Genomic DNA, 23,690 nt, shown 5'->3' with positions numbered 1-23,690 from the left:
ACATGATTCCAAACATTTTTTTACAAATAAATAACTGCAAAGTGGGGTGTGCGTAATTATTCAGCCCCCTTTGGTCTAAGTGCAGTCAGTTGTCCATAGACATTGCCTGATGAGTGCACCTGTGTGTAATCTAATGTCAGTACAAATACAGCTGCTCTGTGACGGCCTCAGAGGTTGTCTAAGAGAATATTGGGAGCAACAACACCATGAAGTCCAAAGAACACACCAGACAGGTCAGGGATAAAGTTATTGAGACATTTAAAGCAGGCTTAGGCTACAAAAAGATTTTCCAAGCCTTGAACGTCCCACATAGCACTGCTCAAGCGATCATTCAGAAATGGAAGGAGTATGGCACAACTGTAAACCTACCAAGACAAGGCCGTCCACCTAAACTCACAGGCCGAACAAGGAGAGCGCTGATCAGAAATGCAGCCAAGAGGCCCACGGTGACTCTGGACGAGCTGCAGAGATCTACAGCTCAGGTGGGGGAATCTGTCCATAGGACAACTATTAGTCGTGCACTGCACAAAGTTGGCCTTTATGGAAGAGTGGCAAGAAGAAAGCCATTGTTAACAGAAAACCATAAGAAGCCCCGTTTACAGTTTGCCATAAGCCAGCAAACAGCAAACATGTGGAAGAAGGTGCTCTGGTCAGATGAGACCAAAATGGAACTTTTTGGCCAAAATGCAAAACGCTATGTGTGGTGGAAAACTAACACTGCACATCACTCTGAACACACCATCCCCACTGTCAAATATGGTGGTGGCAGCATCAGGCTCTGGGGGTGCTTCTCTTCAGCAGGGACAGGGAAGCTGGTCAGAGTTGATGGGAAGATGGATGGAGCCAAATACAGGGCAATCTTGGAAGAAAACCTCTTGGAGTCTGCAAAAGACTTGAGACTGGGGCAGAGGTTCACCTTCCAGCAGGACAACGACCCTAAACATAAAGCCAGGGCAACAATGGAACGGTTTAAAACAAAACATATCCATGTGTTAGAATGGCCCAGTCAAAGTCCAGATCTAAATCCAATCGAGAATCTGTGGCAAGATCTGAAAACTGCTGTTCACAAACGCTGTCCATCTAATCTGACTGAGCTGGAGCTGTTTTGCAAAGAAGAATGGGAAAGGATTTCAGTCTCTAGATGTGCAAAGCTGGTAGAGACAGACCCTAAAAGACTGGCAGCTGTAATTGCAGCAAAAGGTGGTTCTACAAAGTATTGACTCAGGGGGCTGAATAATTACGCACACCCCACTTTGCAGTTATTTATTTGTAAAAAATGTTTGGAATCATGTCTGATTTTCGTTCCACTTCTCACGTGTCCACCACTTTGTGTTGGTCTTTCACGTGGAATTCCAATAAAATTGATTCATGTTTGTGGCTGTAATGTGACAAAATGTGGAAAAGTTCAAGGGGGCGGAATACTTTTGCAAGCCACTGTATTTGTGGAAATGGAACAAACAGTGAGGCAGAGGTGGAGGTTGGAGTTTAATGACTACATTCTGGCAGTGTGTGCAGTCCATTTAATTAATTTCATATTTACATAAATTTAAAATGACATAATTATAGTAAATTGTATTTATATAGTGCCAAACAATAGACACCTCAAGTCACTTTATATTGTAAGATAAAGACCCAACAAGAAAACAGAGAAAACTGCAGCAATCAGACGACCCCCTGTGGGCAAGCACATGGTGACAGTGGGAAAGAAAAACTCCCTTTTCACAACCGTTGGGGCAACCAACTGTTGTGACCAGTTGGGGGTGAGGGGAGGAAACAACGGCTTATGGGAAGCAGAAGTGAGTTGTGGGTAATATTTATAGGGCACATGGGGACCACAGGTGACCAGGTGAGCATTATTCTCTTGTGCCCTTGAGTGAAAGTTCTGCACTGTAACAGGAAGTATAACAAATAAATGAGAAAAAGATCAATCTGATGGGTCCCAAGATGCTGTTGATGCATTAATCAGATTATGAACATTTGTAAATGTTACATAGAAAAGCATAGGAAAAAATGTTGTGAATGAAGCTTGTAGTGTAGATCAGAGTAAAAGGGTGAATAAGACCATTACATTTAAACTCAGGTAAGAGTTGCTATAGTTTAGTTGCAGTTAGTTTGACATTATTTAACTAAATATCAGAGTCCTAACTAAATCTAAGGGTTTTAACGCACATTTGCTTCATGTGTTAAGAAAATAACTGATTTCCGCCATTGCTGAATTTTAGTTCAAGCATCAAATGTTGCTTTTAAGCCAAAATTAGTGAGGACCAAGTTGCAACCTTGTGACTCATTTCAGTGCTGGACCTCCAATTACTGCCATGATTAATTACAGATTCAGATTTTTATTTGATTCGTGTGTTTTCGTAACTGTAGCACATCTCAAGCAGCTCATCTAAACTCAAAGTCCGCTGATTGCTTATTCTGGAGCTTACAACCCCATCACATGATCCTCGTTATCAGAGTTTTCTCAGTTGCGATGAAAGTACTTTCCATTATTTGAAGGTTTTCATTTTTCCGCACTTTTTCCTACCATCATTTTCAACATTTGTATAGCAAATGAGCAAACAATTCATAATAGAGGGGAAAAATTAACTGTTACTGTTTAACAAAATTAATCAGTTTTATGATGTTTGAAAACATTTGTACTCATACTTAAGGCTGATTCGGTCTTGTGCAATAATGTTCTAAATAGTTGTGTTTTATTCCAACCAAAGTTGGTGTAAAATATACCAACATATGCTTTTTAAGAGCACAGAAACTGGTGGGAGTACAGTGTGTACTCAAACAGTGTATACAGAGTTATATGTATGACTCTGATGGTTGCCAAACATGCAGTGAGTTAACCGGCACTTAACTCAGCAGCATCTTCCTGAAATACAAAACAAAACAAAAGTCAAAAATTGCTGAAGCAGCAGAATATCACACTTGGGATCACAAGCAGATGTGCTGCTTCTGCAGAGCCTGACAGAGTGGCTCCCTGACAGTGCAGTGACACTCGAGCCAGGGGTCTCCTGGTGACAATATCGTCTGTTTAGCATCCATCACACACTTCTATAAATGTTCTCAAGCTGGTGGCAACCAGAGCCGAGTTTAATCCAGGGCCCTCGGTGCTGGAGTAAAACCGCAGGGTTTTACCGAGGAAGAAAGGAGCTTTTCCAAAGATGGGACAGTCATCATCTTCCTCACACAACCACACACAAACATCTATCTTTCCCTTTCATTTCCCAACAACTCAGACTCCTCGCAGAAGCTTTCATGTGTGTTGAAAGGCATCAGCTGGCTGCAGTACACACAGCATTAAAGAACACTTATCGAAGGCGAGCCTCGCAGCTTTGATGCAGATGTGAAATGACAAACGAGAGAGCCCCAAAGATTGGGGCATAACTTGAGGAGCATCAGTGTTGTTTCACGTGTAAGCCTTCAGAAGACGGACTGGTGATTTGTCCATCCTGCTGCAGAACAAAGACCTGACTAACAAGGGGAGATGTAGTGAGTTGTCCGATGGGTACTGAGGATACTGAACAGAGGAGGATGTGAATAATCTAACCACTAATTGTCATTCATTTCTTATATATATATTCATGCCCAGCAAAACCGCTCAATAGAACCATCAATGCACATAATAACAACCACCTTTTAGATTATTTTAAATGGCGATATTGTCAATATTAATGTAACAGATCCAGTTAATTATCAGTCAGAGCTTTACTCAGCCTGCAACACTACCTTTACAATGTGCTTTGTGACTCAGGGGGGTGATTTTGACAACAGTGAGGCTATTTAGGTGTTTCTTTAAGTAAAAATGCTTGCAAAAGTTCAGCAGTAGAAATTTCCCTTAATTAAAAACTTTGAACCTTTCAGGAAAGCGATACAGTGTCTTTAGTGAGATTTTGTCCTTTTGTGTCTGAAAAATCTGTGTAAATCACTGCAAGTCCTCTGATTAATATGTTTTTGTCCTAATTGGAGAGGTTTCATTTCACAATTTGGCTCAGGAAGGCTCAGAGAAGTGATTGATGAGTATGAAATCATGTGACAGGGTCTGCAGTCATCACATCTCAACATGAACTGAACATTTAAAGGAGATGGATTTGTTGGACGGCAGTCATCACCACCATCATGAAAGCACCAAATGTGATGCAGCATGAGAAAAGCCATCGAAAGACACGGCCTGAGAATCCCAGCTGTGCAATGACAAAATCGAGAACATCCGGCTTTTCCAAACATTTCTGATGTTTGCTATCTTAACTTCCCTGTCTCTGCATATATTTCAAAAGTACGTCAAAATCAAATGTATTGAACCATGTCTGATACTTAAACTGTAAATAAACAATGCACAAATCATCGTCCTGCTCAGCACAGCCACACACGCCTGTGGTGCAACGTGACCAGTCAGTCAGAAAAATCTGTCCCATCAGTGGTGTTTGTAACATTTCTGTATGAATGTGCTACTATTGAGTATTTGCATTTTTTCTAAAAACTAATAAATAAAAGAACTGACACAGTTACGTTAAACATAGATAAATGAAATTTGTTTTTGCATTTTAACCTAGAAGTTTTTAAATTTTAGGAAACATAGAAAAGTAAGGAGTGAAAATGTTGCATTTTGACCAGATTTGTGACCACTAAACACATTAACTTGTGCAATATTTTGGAAGTTTGACAGGGTCCAAGGACTCTGAGATATAGCTTCATTGGGTTTTTTTTAAAGTTGTTTTGATGTTGGGTTGTTCACCCTCAGCGTCTGTCCAGCACACATCCACACTCATGGTCCATTAGCATCGACTAATGAGAAAAGGAGTGACATGTGTTTTTTGATCCCGCAGTGAATGTGCTTTTAATTATCATGAGCCCTTTAATTCAAACCTTTGGAGGCACTGTTGCTGCATCAGGAGACTGAAGCTCAAACTAATCAATCTTTATAAACAAGCTTCGGGAGGATTTTGTTGTGGGGGTGAGACGCTGCTCTAAGAAAGTTACTCAGAGCTCAGTGCCATGTCCTTTTATAAACATAAGTGAAACTCTTGAGTCAACATGGAAATCATTTTAATGGGAATCATGTTTTGATGACATGTGTGAGAAAAAAAAAAGGAGGGGAGCTCCCTGGGAAATCCAACAACGCCTCCTTCACACCTTCGTTCGAGTTCATGTGAAGCTCTGCAAAATGCATTATGGCTGACTTGCACACACGTGATTTCTTTGCTGCATGTCTTTCCAAAATGAGAGTTGCAATCATGGTAGCGTATTCTATAATTGTGTCATTACTAACACAAATAGCTTAATGCTTACTGAAATAACAGGCAGGTGAGCTGACAGGAGTAACAGATGCTGTATTTTCTTAAGGGCCACGTCCTATAATGTAACATGCAGTTTTTGCACTTAAGACATATGCCACAATTAATCCTTAAACACATCATAAGCCTCTGCTGTTCACCAAAGTCAAGGAGCCATCTGGAAAACATCCAAAAACAGCAGGACACCCCTCCCAAAAAGACACGCGCACACATCACGTCACAAAACCAACCCCCAAGAAAATCAGGAAGACAGATCCATGTCAGTTTTCATGAGTGTTTTACGTCCTTGTGCACTGTAGAACAATGTTCCCTTTAGGTATACAAGCTTCTTCTGCTTACCTATAGAGAGGATGGTGGGGGGACTTTGCTCCTGAAGTTGCCTCTGCCCGATGTCTCAGAGCCCCCACCGTCACACCAGAGAAGACACTGTGAGGTTTATTTGAATTCATCTCCCACTCACTCGTCCCACTACCTAACCAACTCCTCATTATCATTGTTTTATTATCTCAGCATTGTAGTGGTAGAGCCTTTTCAAAGAGGCTTTGGTCAACAGATTTCTCTGCAAGACCGAGCCCCTCGCGGTATATTACCCAGATTCAGGCTGTCACTCTTCACGGGGTTCATGGCTCCCTGCCTTTTCTCTCGTGGCCTCTCTCCCCTCGATGATGGAGCAGATAAGCATGTTGCATGCCGAATCACTGAGCTATGACAAAAAAAAAAAAGCCTTTCTGCTCAATAAGACAGATGTAAATAATTGTTGAAAGCAATATAGGGCCCTGCGTCGTGGAGTCCGCTTGATGTTTTGTTTGGCTGCGAGTGAGGTGGCTCAGTTTCGTTCAGGTCCTGAATTGCCTTTTCAAATGTTTAGTTGAGACTCTGCACAAATGAAAAACTGCACAGACTGAGGCAAAAATACATAACTTACCACCCGAATGATTTGGGAAGGGGTGTAATCTGAGCATGAAGGTGGCTATTTTTAAAAACTGCCAACGCATACATGCATCTAAATGAAAGGAGGGGAAAAAGAGAAACAAAGCACATTTAAATAAATACTTTTTTTATTCTGTTATTGGCTTTTTACAGGTACAAAGCATACAGCATGTTATAGTTTTATCAAAAGTGGAAAATACTGATGTTACATTTGTAACAAATGTAAAAAATAAGTCTTCAATCTTACTTTCCCCGAAAGTAAGAACATACATTTCAGCATATGAAAATATTCATAAAAACACAGCTTAAGTAATTTAAGTTAATAAACAGTACAAAAATGTAGAAACCATACATGTCAAAATAATGAACAGGGACGCCAACATCAAGACAAATGACTCCATGATTGCTCATGAATTTAAAAAAAAATGTACACAAGTTCATAGTGTTTTAGTTGGGGTCATGTTTACAGGATTCATACATCATCATCATCATCATCGTTGCCTGAAAACACTTGGCTTGTCTGACAATGTGGTTTTGTGACTAACGACACCCTCACCATCATCCCTCCTGAAAAATCTCCTCTCTTCCTGAACTTGGGCCCAAAAACCAGAATAGTTCTGTCCCGTACTGAAATCCTCAAATGTCTGTAAGGCAGGGGGCTTGATTAAATCTCACTTTTGGAGCGTTTAGCCAGTCCTCTCTAAGAAAACACACCAGGGCAGGCAGACGGACAGACAGAGGGATCATAACATCGGTGGGGTCTGCAATACCGTGCGAGCAAAGCAATGTTCATACTTTTACACTGAGGGCTGTGTCCCGTCACCTACAGGTGCAGTTAGATCAAACACACATGCTTCCTTTTAAGTAAATTAGAAAAATGATCCTAAAAAGACAGAAACTGGGAGATTTCTCTTGCTCTATGGAATTCTCTTCCTGTGAGTTTTTAAATTATCTACGCTCTTATCTCTCCGCTGCGAATGTGACAGAAGGTTCAGGAAAGGAGAAGCAGTATTGGTAATAAAGAACAGAAGTGTTTAATCAAGATAATGTGAATGGAGTTTTGCAGTCACCAAATTGAATTCAGACATGGACTTCTTTCTTCAGTGTCAGTGGATATGTTGTAATGAGGCCTCAGAGAGATGAATGCACGAATGTACAGTCTGAACCTAGAAAAGACTGGTAAACCATTCCAAGGTGGCTCATGATGAAATCTGTTCTTTTACAGGTGCCATTTTTCTGCCTTACTGCATTAAAAGTCGTCTTATTATTTTGAGTTATGCAAAAAACATGAAGTCCAATGTTCTCTGGAAATGTACAGTCTTCTTCTTCTTTTTTTTTTTTAAATTGGAGAACGACACCATATTGTACAACATTGTAATAAATAGTCTCATACATATTGCTCAGCTTCTCCTTCATTAAGAATGGTCACTGAGCCATCTCCACTGTTCATTTCAATGTCTTTTGCTGCCGCATTCTCGGGAAGCAAGGCTAAGTCCTTGAACACATCTACATAATGCCCAAAGCCAGGGCCCCAGTTCAACAGATTGTCCCAGTTGAAGCCACCGGCTTGCTGACCCAGTTTGTGGGGTAGGGTGTAGTGCTGGTCAGTAGAGGGCATCTGGGCAACGCCAGGCCCTCCTTCTGCCCTCCGACTCGAGTAACGCCTCTGTTTAAGCCTCCCGCCGTAGTCCTCGTCGTCAGCGTCTGACTCGTTGACTTGCGAGAGCTTGGGGACCCGGGAGCTGTAGGACACAGGCTTCTCCCGGTCATACTCCATCTCTGAGCAGGTGAAGGAGTCATGTGAGTCACTTTCTGAAGAGGACTCTGGGGCAGGAATGCCATCAGCGGGGTTACGAACCCTTGACAGCGGCCTGCGGCAGTCCTCCTCTGAACTGGAGCGCCCGTGGTCAGCGCTACAGATGCTGGGGTTGCGTGGACGTGGAGTGTTAAGCCGCTCCACTTCCTCGATGGACAGCCCCACAGGAGGCCCCGTCTCCAACGGGATCTGCTCGATCGGCTGCTTCAGCCGACTGCCGGGCCTCGAGGTGTGGCCGTGGCCGGCCATGGTTTGTGGACTCTTGCTGCGCCTCCCCAACCGGGTGGCGTAGTTGAACATGGGTGGCGGTTGGCACATATCATTGTGCAGATCCAGCGGGCTGCCCTCACGACGAGCCAGGTTGAGTTCTCTGGTGGGAGTGTTTCGGTAGAAGGAGGAGGGCTTTGTGAACGGGGCTGGAGAGTGTCTGGAGAGAGGGTTTGGAGTAGGACAGGCTGAGTGGGAATGGCTGAGGGGGGTGGATCTCAGTGCTTGGGTGTACTGGGGCTGGTAGGTGTAGCTTGTTGCTCCGAGAGGTAAGGGAGATTGCCTGGCGAAGCCCAGCGGGCTGTGTCTCTGGATGGAAAACTTGGGCGTGTGACTGCGAAACTGCTTGTAGTGTTGGATGATGTCAGCATCCGAAGGAGCAATACTGCTGGCATTGTCTATATCATAATGTTCAATATCTGCCTCTGGGGCATTGCAGGGGGCACAGGGAGCACTGGGGACCGTCTCGTTGTTGTGAGGAATGTCTGTTTCATCATAGATCAGGTAAGGGTTTTCCCTCTCAATGATGTCTGGTTTGGGGTTCCCTTCCGGTTGCTTCCGTACAGTCATGTCATCTCCATATGGTGGGATGTTATCTGGGTCGTCGAATGCTACATTCTCGCTACCCTTCTTCTTTTTCTTCTTCTTCTTCTCCTTGGGTTTCTTTTCCTTGGGTTCCTTTGGCACTTTGGTCTTGTTGCGGTCCTTGCAATGGTTGCACAGGATCAGGCTGAGCACCACCAAGGCAAGGACAGTGGCACAGCTGCCAACAATAGCTGGCACCGCCCAGATGGGAAGGACCATTGTCTCTGATGTGGGACTGGGGCTGCAGACAAATCCACCATTATTCGCCGTGTTGCACACGGTACCCTGAGGGCACTCGACTCCCAGACAGGCCACCAGGGTCTCACAAGTCTTGCCTGTGTAGAGCTCGGAGCATACACAAGTGAAACCAGAGTGGGGGTCCGGCACGCAGCTGCCTTGGTTCTGGCAGGGATTAGAGGCACAGTCGCCAGGCGGGACACACTGGTATGTGTACCACTGGTTGACGCACATGAGGCCATCCCAGCATGGATTGCTCTCACACAGGTCGGGACCTCTGCAGCCTATTTTGACGGATGAACTGGTCTTGGTTAAAGTGACGAGGCTGTGCTCTCCCATAAATGGCAGGTTCTCTCTGTTGTACTTCACGTAGGCCAAGCAGCCGTCAAAACCTGTGGACAAAAAGAAGAAAAGAAAGGGCTCAGATAACAAGAAACAGCCAACAGCAGCTAACAGGGACATTACAGTGGCCTGAAGGGGAATTGCTTCTGACTGCCACCAGACCGAATGTTTTTTTTCAAAACGTCTGCTGAAGCTGGATTGCTTCCTCATAAATACCAGGAACTGGCAACTATAATAAGAGCTGAAGGAATTTTGTTTAGATGGGTAATTGGTTCAAGCTTAGGATAAAAGGATTTTCATCATGGAAAGCACCTCCTCCAATGAAAAAATAGAAAAATCATATTCTAAAAACTGGCAGAATAAATCACTGGTCAATTTAAGAGAAGAAATATGAAATATTTTCTAACAGAGAATCCATCGTCAGAGGCATTATAGCTTCAAGACATCCATCTGGGTTGGATGAACGTCTCTGTGTCTAATTTAATCTCTTGCTTTGTGTGTTGCCTAACAGTGCTGCCTCACCGGTGCAATTACATTTTTATTGAATTTATCCCAGTGCAGATTAAACCCATTTGTGTCTTTTCATTAGCCCTCAGAAAGCGAGTACACAGCGCTACACAAATGCTCAGATACACACTGAGTTAGGGGGTGGGTTCACAAACAGTCTGCCACAGATCTGCGTGCTGAGGATATGTTTGTTTTGAAATATGCCCCAGTCTTTGTGTAAAAGAGGTTGACAAATCATCCAAATTGCTCATTTTTACCATATTAGTCCATAGTATTAGGTTAGTTTTTCCCTCCCCTGAAACCCTGAAATTTACTGTGCTGCATTACCTCCTCCTGGAAACCCTCTCTTTCACCTTTTCCAAACTGTTCTTAACTCATGCTCGAGGACATCTGATCTGTGATTTAAATCTAAACTAAGAAAAGAGTCGATGAGGCTTCACAGACAGACGCTCCAAGGCGAAGTCAGATTAAATTATAATTAGTTATTTTGTCCATAAATGATACTCTGATAAAGAAACATTTATTTAACTACCGTAAATTCATAACTTTAAATCTTCGCAGTGTCAAATAGAAATAGATTTCAGGCCAGTTACTCAGAGTCTTGTTGGATCGCCACCAAATATGGTCAGCAATTGAAAGAGCAGACTATTAATTCATATGCAGGAGAAAAAAAAATGAGTACTGAATTCATAAAGATTCATGAGCTCACGTGTGCTGTCGCATACTTGTGCTATATGTCCATGCACACGCCTTTAGTCTGCAGAAAAGCTTTCCATAACATGTAAAAACACTGCTAGATGTGTAACTTACGCTGGGTAAAGAGTGAATGAGTTTTTCAAAATCATTAACATGTGTGTGAAACTATTGTTAATTGTATTCCACTTGGACCGTCATGTATCTAAAATTTGATTTTCTTGACTAAATGTGATGAGTTTTTTAAAAAAAAGCCTTTTTAATGAGAAGGAGGAGGAGGAGGAAGAGGAGGCACAGGAGCTGTTCTGACTAAATGCGATTTCTTTAGACACACCAACAGTCTTGTGTCAGGATCTGTAGTGGAATTAAGGAAGGGCAAACTCCCCTCTCTAACTTTTCCCATTCAAATTTGTCCTGTAATTTGGGGGTTCAACTCTGCAACACTACAGTCACAGTACATTAAAGTGAGCTCTTAGCAGCCAGTTACAAGAAAATCTGGCAAACGGATGGTGTGTTTCACCGTCCCACTCTGCCACCAGTTCTGCAGCGTCAAGTCATAGCAACAGTGTGTAGTGTAGTTTTCTGACAGTGGCAGCAGTATGTGTTGTTTAACTAGTGATTATAGGCAGCAAACCCTGTATATTGATAAATAAAACTTATATGGAAGAAAACTTATTGTATGTCTTCCATTTTTAACCTTTAACTATTTATTCTATATAGATAATATATATGTTACATATAGCCTCTCTACTTCTTAGTCCACTAACTTTGGCTAGTTAAGCTATATTGATTGTTCCAACATGTAGAGAGCAAAAAATACTATGTGTGAGTGACTACTGTTAACCAAAACCTTCTGTTACAAGGAACAACATGCTTTCTCTCGATCAACTTCTGGCAATCATCTTGGTCCTTTTCAAACCCTGGAATTCTGAAGTTATTTTAGGTGTCTGGTCGCAGACAGGGTATGTCATTGTGAAGAAAAGGTTTTATTTTGCATGGAGCTTTTTTCCAAAAGTTTCAGTTTTCCTGCCAATTCCAACTAAATTCTGGAATTAAATAGTGGAAAATCACAGCAACAGTTGTTTTGAGGCAGTTTATATTGTAAGGTAAAGACCCTACAAGAATAGAGAGAAAGCCCCTTGGCGACAGTGGGAAGGAAAAACTCCCTTTTATGAGGAAAAAACCTCAGACAAAAGCAAGCTCAGGGGTGGGTGGCCATCTGCTGAGACTTGGTTGTGGGTGAGGGGAGGGAGACAGGACAAAAAGCATACTGTGGAAAAGGGACAGAGATGAATAATAACTAATGATTAAATGCAAAGTGGTGTAAGTAAGTGAAGAAGAAATACTCAGTGCATCATGGGAAGCCCCCAGCATCCTAAGTCTATTGCAGCATAACTAAGGAACTAAGGAAGGCCTGTTCCAGCCTTAACTATAAGCTTTACCAAAAGGAAAATGTTTTAAGATTAATCTTAATCTTAGAGAGTGTCTGTCTCCCAAATCCAAACTGAAAGCTGGTAAAGATTATATGCAGGAAAATGTACACCCCAAATGCCCATATGTCCACATGTCCATCATTTTTACTCTTCCCCCCAATAAATGACAGGTAACAGCTACACTGTCCAGGCTTACCTGCTCCAGTTTTCTGCTGAGCTGGCCCCGGCCCAATCCCACCAAGCGAAAAGGTTAAAACGCTGAGACCTCCAAAATCCTGTGTGGGATGTTGGATGACCCTGGGTTGGCCGTTGTCCACCTGGAGCACAGTGGCTGAGCCGTTCTTGACCAGCTGTAGTGTGTGCCACTGGCCGTCTGAAACCACTGCGTCTACCACGGTGCGCTCCACCTTCCCCGCAACGCCAGCGTCTGAGATGTAGTGGATGTTGCCGTTCCTCAGCTAAGAGAAGCAAATTTTAGATTTTAGTTATTCGCTCACAGCTCAGAGTGATCAGAGTAAACCGGATCTAGCTGGCTTTGGTAAAAACATGCATATAAACAATATATAAAAGACATTAACAATCATGTGAATCTGCAAACTGCCATTATTTCTGATGTCAAGCATAAAATAAAAATAGTCTTTGAAGAAAGTCGAGATAAACAGTGGTTAAAACTGCAGTTTTTTAGATTAATGCAATAAGTTATCGTGTCAGTATCAATCATGACCGATGAGAGGAAGTCTTGTCTCAGTCCCCACAAAACTACCACAGCAGTGCTTTCAGACTATGGTCGGAGATCGAAAACAAAAATGCAGCTGGATGCTCATACTATAAATCTTTCTCCCACTGGGACACACTGCAGTCAATCATGTTCTCACAACTTGTGTGTGTAGCTACAGTCACTCAGCCAGAAGATGATCAGAAGCTCAAGCACGACAAATTGAGGGAAAGCGCATATATTCCAACGGCCACAAGAGAAGGCTCTTTACTGAAGAGGGACGACGATTGTGCTTTAAAAAGAAATTAATCAAGCTCGCTTTGGCACGCACAGCAAATTTGTGGCTTACACTGTGTATGGTAATCGCATGTGTTCTCCCGACTTCGATGGAAAAGTAATCCTACCCACCTCCCCCAAAATCAGCAGTGATAAGTCGCTTCCGGAAGAATTGATGTAAAAAGGGAAAAGTGGAAGTCTCCCCAGCCAAAGAATACTAAGAGCTCTCAAGCTGGAAAACCAATCAAGGAGTTTATCTATTAAACATCTTGTTTTTCATTTCTCAGTTTATATAGTTCTCTCTCAACATATGTACACCCACAGTATGTATTCCCCTACTGCTCTTTTGTTTTTAGGTTTCAAAGCACTTATAATACTTTTCTGGACTATTTAGGAAGCCGCAGTGGTGATTTGATGAGCACCAGAAGCTGTTCAGTGGCGGAAAACAAAATCATAAGAGACAAAGCCCGATGCTGAAGTGGGAACGGGTTGATGCTGCTGAGACTGCAGGGTGTCTACATGGAAACTGAAGAGGATGAATGAACGCTCAGGCCTCCTTGGGCAGCTGCCCACGGTCAGGCAAAGGGAGGAGGGTGTACTGAACAGGACGAGAAGAGAGAAAAGACAGACTGGAGTAAAAGAAAGTGGGTGAGAAAGACGGGGTAGATTTCCTAGAATGAAAGTGGAACGTAGCACACACAGAAATATATATTACCTAGACATGTTTAGGATACAAATGTTCAAGGTGTCTTAACAGTGTATCAGGAGCTGTGGCGTAAATACTGTTAGTGATGCAAGATACTGCCTGGTCTACAGCTCTGACATACCAAAAGAAGCTGGTATGTAGATGCTTAAAATATCATCTACATAGTAACTTCATAGATAATCTATGAAACATCAAAGACAGAAGCTTCATTTTACTAGACCTGAGTTGATCCAGGGCTTTAAATTTTAGTGAATAGCCTCCCTTTCTAAGCATAGCTACTTATTTACTGTTCACAAGCATGATTTGGAAAGCTTTTATTGTGAAATTTACTCTTCATTGCCAACTCATTAAACTCACACACAAGGCAACCTTCCTCACCTTAACAGTAGTGTAGTTACTGCTCTCTTGCACATGCAGCAGAGTGCCGGTCTTGCTGCGTGTCCTGAACTTGACCTTCAAGTTGCTGGGACCCATGGGGTCAGAGGTCGTTCCCTGCAGAGACCATCTCAGCAAGATGTCACGTTTTGGGCCCTGCTTCAGGGTGTAGTCCAGGCGGCCAGTACCATCCAGAGACAGAGCGGTGTCGGCTGTCATGTCTGTGTGAGAAAGACAGAAAATATCTTGTGACTTCACACGAGTTTCGCAGGCGGCTTTTAAACTTCCATTTCCACTCTGCTCCTGGCGGACGGTCAGGTGCAAATGATTTTCCTAATCCGACTGCCATAACCACGAATCGGTCCTTCCATTCTTACCAGCGATTACTGATATCTTCCCATAACATCATCGAGTCAGTTTTCAGAACAGCCCGTGTATCGCTGAGCAAGATAATGATTTCTAATAGAGATTAAGTAGGAAAATAACTGAAATGAAAACTGCAAGCCATCTCATTATTACTTAGTGGGATGGCACGTGAATTTTGTGTGCATGTTAACTATAAACCTGAGGCATTGCTAATTGCATCATTTCATTTCAAGAAGCAACAAGCCTTTTGGCATATTTCATTATTACTATAATGAATATGAGCCCTCTTGCTAATACACTATTAAAAGATTAGCATGTTATCCAGGATAAATAGCCATATGAATGTTAATAAAATACTGATGTGATTATTTCATGAAAGCAGTGTATTTATGAGGATATTTGTATATTTTGGAAAAAGGTAAAAAAGCTCAAAAGTCACTTTTAAGTTTTCTATTTAAAATGTGCTTAGAAATAAGAGCACAGATGAAAATGAAACAGAATTTTAACAAATTATAAGATTTATCAACAGTCACTGAGACTCAGAAAAATTGGTGTTGGTGAGTTTTCTTACTGTCAGAGACTGACTGCAAGTAGTTGCAGTGACCAGTTCCTGCCGAGAGATTGAGCCTGCAACACATTCAACCTCTGCACGAGCACGGCTGGACAGGTGTGGGAGGCAACCTGTGTCTAGACAACTGTAGTCTGACTTGAACTACATTCCATCTGAGACAACTGCCGTCTAATTTACTGATCCAGACAGATTCCCAACATGTTGCAATCAGTCTCAGTCAGTCTGTGCTAATGGGTGCAACTTCTCTGCGATGGGTCTCTTTGCAACAGGGGACTCAACTCGGCTGGTTGTATTCTGGTTCTATTCCCAAATAAGAGCAATGTTGCTGAGCACCTATGTCATTTTGTAGCAAAGTCACCGTTCTGCAGTAACTATCGCTATTTGTAAGATTTTGACCCTGAATGTAAGCAGTTATTGTGAAAGTAGATGGGATTTTTCTTGCTAATTTATCACAGTTAATTGGCATATTATCTCCAAAAAATTTCCACAAAGTTGCAAAATTGCATGTTCAATGCACCAAATCACAATAATTTTGGTTGTGCCGCAAACTCCAACCACTGTTTTCTCTAATAGGACTGTAGCACAAGTCTGTCGTGCCACTTATTATCTGAGGATGAATGTTTCTGTCCCACATTCACAGGGTTCAAAAATGTAAATCTTTACACAATCTGTTCTTTAAATTAAATTAACCAGGGCCCTAGAGTCTACATGACATATTTTATTCACGGCATTTCTTGTTGTTGTTTATTTTTTTTTCTTTTCTCTTTCCAGCAAACAATACATATGGCACTAAGAAAGCCTGCTCTGCTCCATGTGTGCTAGAAGAAAATGTCTCTCATCCTTTTTTTCGTGCCAGTAAGCAAACCAGCAGATTTCCCACAAAATCAAACCTGATGGCAAACAGGGAAAAGCTCGCAGTAATGATCTTGTTTGTTTCCAGTAACAATATCAAAGTCTTTGAAAAAAATCTGGTAATAATTACCGGTAACACCGCAAAACACAATGTTGCACCTTACACAGTAGCTATAAGTTTCTGTCAGTTCTCATGTGTCTCAAAGGGTTTTCTGCATTTTTTTAGGTCTCTGATGCAAGTCGAATTTATCGCCTATAAAGTACACAAATGCTTTGAAATGAAGCTCAGAACCCACCGATGTGGTCTATATTAAGCTACATGGTGCAGTATGATGACTCAGGAGGGATAATTCATAAATAATCATGGCAGAATATTCCTAAGTAAGTGCAAACTCAGCAAAAAGAGAGACTTCAAAGACATATACTTACATTTCTCACAGAATTTGCCAGTGAAGCCATCCACACACTGGCATTGTTGCCAAGACCAGTGGTCCACACAGGTGCCCCCATGTCTGCAGGAGCTGGTGGTGCAGGCTCCTTCCAGTCTCGGACATCTACGGACACAATAACACACAAACTGACAATCAGACAGTGAATTTGACAAGTCAGCCACACAGACGGGGGGTCCGCGGAAAAAGGAAACTCCAAAAACAGGAGCAGATGAGCTGTGATTTCTCTTCCCGTGCGGCAATACAAAAAACCCCATAAAGAACCTCAGAGAATTAGCATATTAAAAGATCTGTCCTCGCTTCGCTATTCACGAGGAAGACAGTGAGGAAAAAAATTCTCTGGAATTCTGCAGTTGGTTTCCCCCATCAAAAATCTTCCATTTGTACTTCAAAAAAAAAAGAAGACATCTTTTTAAAAACTCCCGAGAGGGTTTGAAAGTGTGAACAGATGTCCCACAGCGAGAGTCAAGGAGGTTAGAGAAGACGGACAGATGGGAAGAAGAAAAAGGAGATGGAGAGAGGCTGGGAGCGGGAGTAAAGGGGGCGAGGTTGGGATGCGGACCTGTCAAGGATGCCATGCGATGCCAGCGCCTGACTGGGCTCCAGCGGGCGGCCGTTGACAGCAAACTCCATGATGCAGCCGACAAAGTCGTGGGTGGCGACCTGACCGCGCCGATGAAGGATGGGTTCTATTGATCTGACGCCTCCCACAGAGAGCCTGTTGGGCTGCACATCGAGGATCCTACAAACACGCACACAGATAGATGAACAGGAGTGCACAAAGACTTAAAATGGATCACGACAGAAAGGAACATATGAGCAGAAACCCAAACGCTAAAAAATGCATTCAAGTATTCAAAGCACACACACAGACACGCACATTTTCACAAGCTTACACAGAAAAACAACGTGGGTCAGCGAGTTTCACAACAATATGGTCCCAAGACCCTTGCAAAATAAACCTTTGCTGATCTCTGTGGCCTTTCCTCATCTGCCAAATCTGTCTCTCACGCATACACACATATAAAATATGCACACACACACACAGCGAAAAACACACAGGAAAACATGCACAGTCTAAAGTTTTCGCCCCACAGGGCCTGGCTCTGTGCAGCAGCACTGGTCATCCAGTAATTTAATGACGGTTTACATCATATATCACATATTTGCAACAGATGACTTGATTCTGACTTTGAGTTATTTGTGTAGAAATATGTAAGAGAAAGGCATTTTAAGCAATTTGCATACAACGGAAGACTTAGACAGTAACACAGGAGTAAAGGTCACAATGCTTTGTCTACAGCATTAAGGAATTTTCACTATAATAAAAAGAATTAAAGGTCAACACTTTAACCAGAATAGCCATAAAAATTTAGAAAAAAATATAGAAATATTTGTTTGAACAAAAGTAAAGTTTCATTCTTTGCTCTCTACTTTAGAGATTAGCACTTAATAGAACTGGAAGCATCACTGTGAAACTAAAGGTTGAACCTCTGCAATTCATCTCTAAAGTACTGCTTAAAGAAAAACAGTTAAGGCAAGACAAAAATATAAATTGCTGCTTACTGTTATGAAGCTTCCTAACAAAGTTCACTTTGTTCTTATGAATCATCTTGTGGGTCCTTTAACTCACAAAATGTCTAAATTAAGCAAAGGGAAATAAACCATGCTAAGTTTATCCTGAGAAATGGCAGCTGAAACGTAAGCTGTTTTCTCATTTTCAGATGTAAACTTTGACAAGTGTATTGAGAATGTCAGAGGAATACAGTCGAGACCTTGGATGTTGCGTTAGATGTCTTCTCAGTCCTCGAAATACACAGTTTGGTTTACACGAGTGCCTGAGTAGAGCCTCAAGGACACACTTGGACATTAAATGGAATTTGTACTAAGGAGGTGGCAGAGTAATGAGTCTTCTAAGGTAACCTCTAGAAAAGTTGAAAAGTTCAAGGATACAGAACATCTGTGCAAGCTGCTGCACATACAGCAACATTTTAAAGCCATAAAATGTTGGAAAACACAGATCGTCATCCATTGACGAGAAGGACAATATGTGGTTAATTAAACCTCTTGATTATGAAGTGTTGATTCACTGCAGAGCGCAACGCAACAGCTGTAAAATATTAGACAAGTATGCTCACACCAGGTATACAAAACCTTTTGGTTATGTATGACTTTCCATTATTTTTACAGTTGTGAAAAATTATTCATCAAGTTTTCCAGTCCTCAGAAGTGAAACTGTCAACAGCGCTTTCCCATTCACAGTTTCTACGGATCATAGAAACAGCTGTTCAGCGTACTGGGCAATACATGCATATATGTGTTTTTGTGTGTGTGTGCTGCTTTCTTACCAGTCAGTGTGCACTGCCACGTTGCTCACAGCACAGTAGCCTGGTTCCTGGTCATCACCACACAGGTCCACGGTCAGGGATGCAGCCTGCATGATGACAAGAGCACACATACTGCTGTCACGTGTGATTCTCTTTAAGAGAAACAGCTGTGAAGCTACACTGACTCACACAATTATTGTTCAGGGAGGAAATTACATTTAAGTAAAAAAATGTTTCTGGAAGAGTGTGGTTGACATAAACACCAACAACATGTGTCACTCACTGTTATTTGTGGTGGGGGTGGGCCATAAAACACTCAGTCAATATCAGTCTATCAGTCACTTTTTCTTTGTTAAGAGTGTTTTTCCAGAATGTGGAAACCCCCCCCGCGCTTTTCATTTGGGGCTTAAACACAGGATGCATTTCAAATTGTTTTTTAGCAAATGTATCTATACTCCTTTTGTTAGTGGTCAGTTTAAAGACAGTCCCATGTAAAAAAGGGACACATGCTAAAAATATGCTCAAAATAGGGCACCAGTGCTAAACCATTTTCTTTGCAGGTTAAATAAAATATTTGAGTAACTAAACTAATTTTATGTTATTAATGGAGCAATTCAATATATTTTGGACTATATCTTCATTAAAATAAAACAAAACAAAAGTCTACAACCTGTGGAAAATTGAGCTAAATTCTTGCCTTCAGCATCCAACAACCACCGACAAGTGGTCAAGGAATACTCATATTCACCTCATAACCAGTGGTTGCCAGGTGGTTGCAGACCAGTCTTTAGGCTTCTGTCACTTGATCCTAAATTGTCGCCATGACTGGCTTCACGTGTCAGCACGACCTCTATAGCCGTAAGCTGTTTAGCTTAGCACAAAACCTGGTACAGACTTATTCTGTCAGAGGGTTATAATATCCAGCTAGCATCATCTTTGAAGTTCAGTACTCAAAAGATTTTCCATTTTGTGCTAAGCTAAGCTGTGTGCTGGTAAAATCATATCCAACTTATATATGAAAGCGGTATTAATTTTCTCTCTGTTATACCAGATGGTGAATAAGTATTTCCAAAAATGTTAAGCTTTTTCTTTCTTCTAAAGATGGCAACAGCTGTTTAATTAAACCCCATATTGTGACAGTGAACGACAGAGGGACAGAGCAACCTGATGGGTGCTATATGCTTATTGTTCAAAGTTTATTGTCACAAGAGAACAAAATCCTCAAACCAATTGTATTTCCTTCCCGATTCCCTGCCTGAAGTATTTAAAGGCAAATTTCTAAACCCTAAAACCCATCAGAATGTGTGAATATAAATAAATATTTTCTCAAGCACCGTTGGCATATCTTTTACTCATGAGTTCTGGCACCATAAGCTGAGGGTTACTTCATTCAGATGAGTTACAGTATATGTTCCTGAACATTTGTGTTCCTAAGTCTTGTTCAGTGGTTAATGTGAGCTTTGTTCACCACAAGCCATGCAGTCACATTATTTTTCTTTATTTCATGAGTGTTCAATGGGAGAGGGGCACAGAAATGCCATACATTACAGCAAGCGTTTCCCGTTTCCCGTTAATGGGACAAAAGCTTTTGGCCAGATGTGGATTATTCTCTTTTCTCCCTCTGTGCTCAGAGAAGAAACGACCCTGCTAGAAAAAAATAATAAAAATGGGCTGGTGAGGAAACTGCCCGGAAAAGTGTGTGAACGTGTTGAAAAACCAGGGCAATCACGCTCCACCTCTCGTGGAGCTTAAGTAAATACGGACCACACTGGCTTGCATCTCTGACACAAATCATCCACAACCCACCGGGCACACACACACACAGAGTTCATTTAGTACACTCGTGTCACACCCGAGTCAGACACACGAACACACATAATCAAATGAGAAAAAACTACAGAGACAAGAACGAGTCGAAGAACAACAGAACGCATTTGTGACTCCGAGGCGCCATAAAGAACATCAGAACCACATAAACATTTTATTAATGTTTTTCCTGTGATCAAAGGCACTGCAGTCATGCTTCTGCATTCACTGTCAACTGTCACGAGCTGTGCAGGAGGAATAATTTCTCAAAAGAAACCTTAGAAATGAAGAGCAAATGCATCCCCCAAAAAATGAGGAGTGTATTTTTCAGCTTGGCTAGCACTGGAGGAAATTTGAAGAAAGCACCACAGGAGATCATTGTTTTCCCCATGACTAATACAATGGGGTGGGGGGTGGGGGGTGGGGGGGGGGTGGGACCACAACCTTACTCTCTGTTGTGGTACATGAGCTGAGTAACATTTGTTTTGTGCTTGTTTCTAGGACAAATAACTCACCTAATCCAAAACTTAATGATTTGCTGCTGGTGTTAATCAGCGGCAGTCCTAAACTGTCAAACTGAATTTGAAACATCATTGTCAGAAGATTTGAGTTTGTTCTCACACGATATCACTGTAATTGGTATTAATGTATAATTTAATCCAAATAATGCTTATTATTCTTCTACTCACCACCAAAATGTGATCTAAGAGTACAGAAACACTGCATCTTTGACAAGAATGACTCATCCAAGGTTTTTCCTTTTTTGTATTCTCAAATCTCCATGGAGATTTCTGTTTATAGTTTCAACCACTACTCCTCTTTTTTTCATGCCCTCAAAGATTACTACAAACTCTGCAAAATGAAATTGATCAGCTTTTCAGACTGCAGAGCAGATGGTCCGGCACGGCAACACGAGGACAAGTATGTTGTAGTTGGAGCTGCCAGGCAGGAGGAAGGCAGAAAGACCAGAGACGTTTAATGGATGTAGAGAAGGAGGACGTGCACAAGGCTGTTGTGACACAAAGATATGCCAGGGATAGGGTGAGATGGAGGCAAATCACCCACTGTGGCGACGCCTAAAGAAGTAGTTCTCAAAAACAGCTCTAATCCAGTTGGCCTTTATTAGGTTAAAAAAATAAGCTAAATCTGACACGGATATGGTTCTGTTTGGGAGCTAATGAGTAACAGTTGAGAAATTTCACATTTTACATTAGAAATGACTTTTTCTTTTTCTTTGTTTATGGCACTTGGACCAATAGCTGCAGTGTTAACCACGAATACAGAAGCAAAGAGAAACATGTCAAACTTTATGAAATGCACTTTGATGTTGCATTCAAATGCTTTTGCTAAATACAGTTAATGGTACTGTAGATTATATATTAAAGGACGCGACATTAAGATAAACTCACTTGGAACAAGGCAATATGGCTGTTTGAATTTTGACACCGATGCTTTGGATGCTTTAAAGCTGGAAACAGTTACATCCTTCCTTAAACTCTCCACTGAGCCTTTAACTATTAACATTTTCCATTACTGTGGTTTAAAACTGACGTCTTCGTACACTGTAACTCGTTGGACTGAGACAATTTGCCTAACATTTATGGTATTTGACAATTAAAACTAATTCCTGCAGAGATGACAGTAACTGAGATGGTTGGTGTATCTGTGAACTCTCTGCTCCCTCTGATTACTTGGAGCCTTCACGGTGAAGCAGTGCATGACCGTGTCCGTGGTTTGCGTCTGCTTTCGGGATTGGCTCAGAATTTAGGTGCAGGAACGCAGAACAGACCTCAAGCCTGGCCACCGAAATGACCCGTAGCACCTTTTGCAAACACGGTGATCAGGTTCACTTTACACCGCTCAAGGGAGCTGGCACTTCAGGCGTGACACACTCACATTTCTCTCTCATTCTTCAACAGCCCCAACACGACCACCTTCGCATAATATTCACCGGGTACCATTTGCAGACAGAATCACAGCTTTCAACGTGTGCTGTATTCCTTTACACCCGTCACTCTGCACCATCTCAAAACTGACAATTTAACGATTTTACCAGCTTCCTATGAAACTCCCAGTGCACAGTGGGAAATGACAGATTTGAAGTCCAGCAGGAGAGCTACATTATAGAAGGCTTGACAGGGCCTAGCTGGATTTTTTTTCCTCCTCCTGCCTTGCCACTGCATTGCTGGCAGGGAGAAGCCTCTCATTCAGAGCACAGGAGACAGGATTTCAACCTTCATGGCCATTTTGGATCCTGGTATTGTAAATCACAACTAGCAATAAAATATAATTACAAACCATGAAAACCATAAGCTGAGCTACCCGTGGTTTGGGGAAGTTTAATTATCATCTGATGGTGCAAAAAAGAATATAAGGCCAAATTTGGAGTCAGCTTCAGCTATAAAAGCTCAGGACATAAATGCTATTGAATGTGCAGTCCCTTTGCAACTATGCAGCATTTTCTGATTTTCCTAAATGTTTTTGCTGCTAGACCCATAAAAACGAATATGCCACTTAAAGCAAGAGCGAATGATGAGAAACATTTAGAGTATGAGATATTTTCTATCGTAAAAAAACAGGAATTCTTACCATCCCAGCTCTCCTGGCAATGACTGTGTGGAACTGCCCATCCGAAACTTTTATCATGGTCATCAATTTATAAGTTCCACTTCCCAAGTTAAAAGAGAAGCGCATCTGTCCCTCGAAGATCTCCAAAGCCAGGAACTCCGCCTTGTCTCCGGTCTGGTTATCGTGGTTGTATAAAAGCAGCGCGTTGCTCTTCAGGGTAGCAAACTTGATATATATGTAGTTATTGTTGGGATCCAGAGACGGAAACTCCATGTAGGAGAGCTCCTCAAAGCCATAGCTGTTCAACTCGCAGTGCTTGCCAAAAACCCCTGAGGAAAAAAACAGATCGAAAGTGGAATCATGGAGGAAGCCAATGAATGATTCACAGTGCTGCTGTGATAAAAATATCTACAGATAAAACAGAATCTTTATCAAGCAGCATTATCTGCTTTGTATATAGAAGTAACAAAGCAGATATCGTAGCTGTGCGATCACAGTCTTGCAAAAGACTCTTCAAAAAGTTGAAAACTTTTTTTTTCTTGCATCAACTGGAGACTACTACTGAGGACAGCAATACAACA

At 41.9% G+C, this 23,690-nt stretch overlaps 1 protein-coding gene across 1 annotated transcript in view; it reads right to left on the bottom strand.

Moving 5' to 3' along the window:
• Positions 1–7,605: 7,605 nt before the first annotated feature.
• The window catches only part of fat4 (FAT atypical cadherin 4), a 100,944-nt gene continuing 84,859 nt past the window's right edge, over positions 7,606–23,690 (bottom strand). Inside the window, exons 11-17 of the mRNA XM_085374726.1 lie at positions 23,131–23,438; positions 18,757–18,842; positions 16,971–17,150; positions 16,389–16,513; positions 14,174–14,391; positions 12,295–12,556; positions 7,606–9,515 (exon numbers count right to left, since the gene is read on the bottom strand). Coding sequence (XP_085230852.1) covers positions 7,606–9,515; positions 12,295–12,556; positions 14,174–14,391; positions 16,389–16,513; positions 16,971–17,150; positions 18,757–18,842; positions 23,131–23,438 — 3,089 coding nt within the window. The remainder of the gene's footprint in view (positions 9,516–12,294; positions 12,557–14,173; positions 14,392–16,388; positions 16,514–16,970; positions 17,151–18,756; positions 18,843–23,130; positions 23,439–23,690) is intronic.

The sequence above is a fragment of the Diplotaxodon limnothrissa genome, linkage group LG2 (genome assembly GCF_057381915.1).
Source record: "Diplotaxodon limnothrissa isolate DT_005_m linkage group LG2, D_limnothrissa_male_GT1.1, whole genome shotgun sequence".
NCBI classification, from domain to species: Eukaryota; Metazoa; Chordata; class Actinopteri; order Cichliformes; family Cichlidae; genus Diplotaxodon; species Diplotaxodon limnothrissa.
Note: the sequence above shows the minus strand (reverse complement) of the source record. Positions and strands in the feature narration are given on the sequence as shown.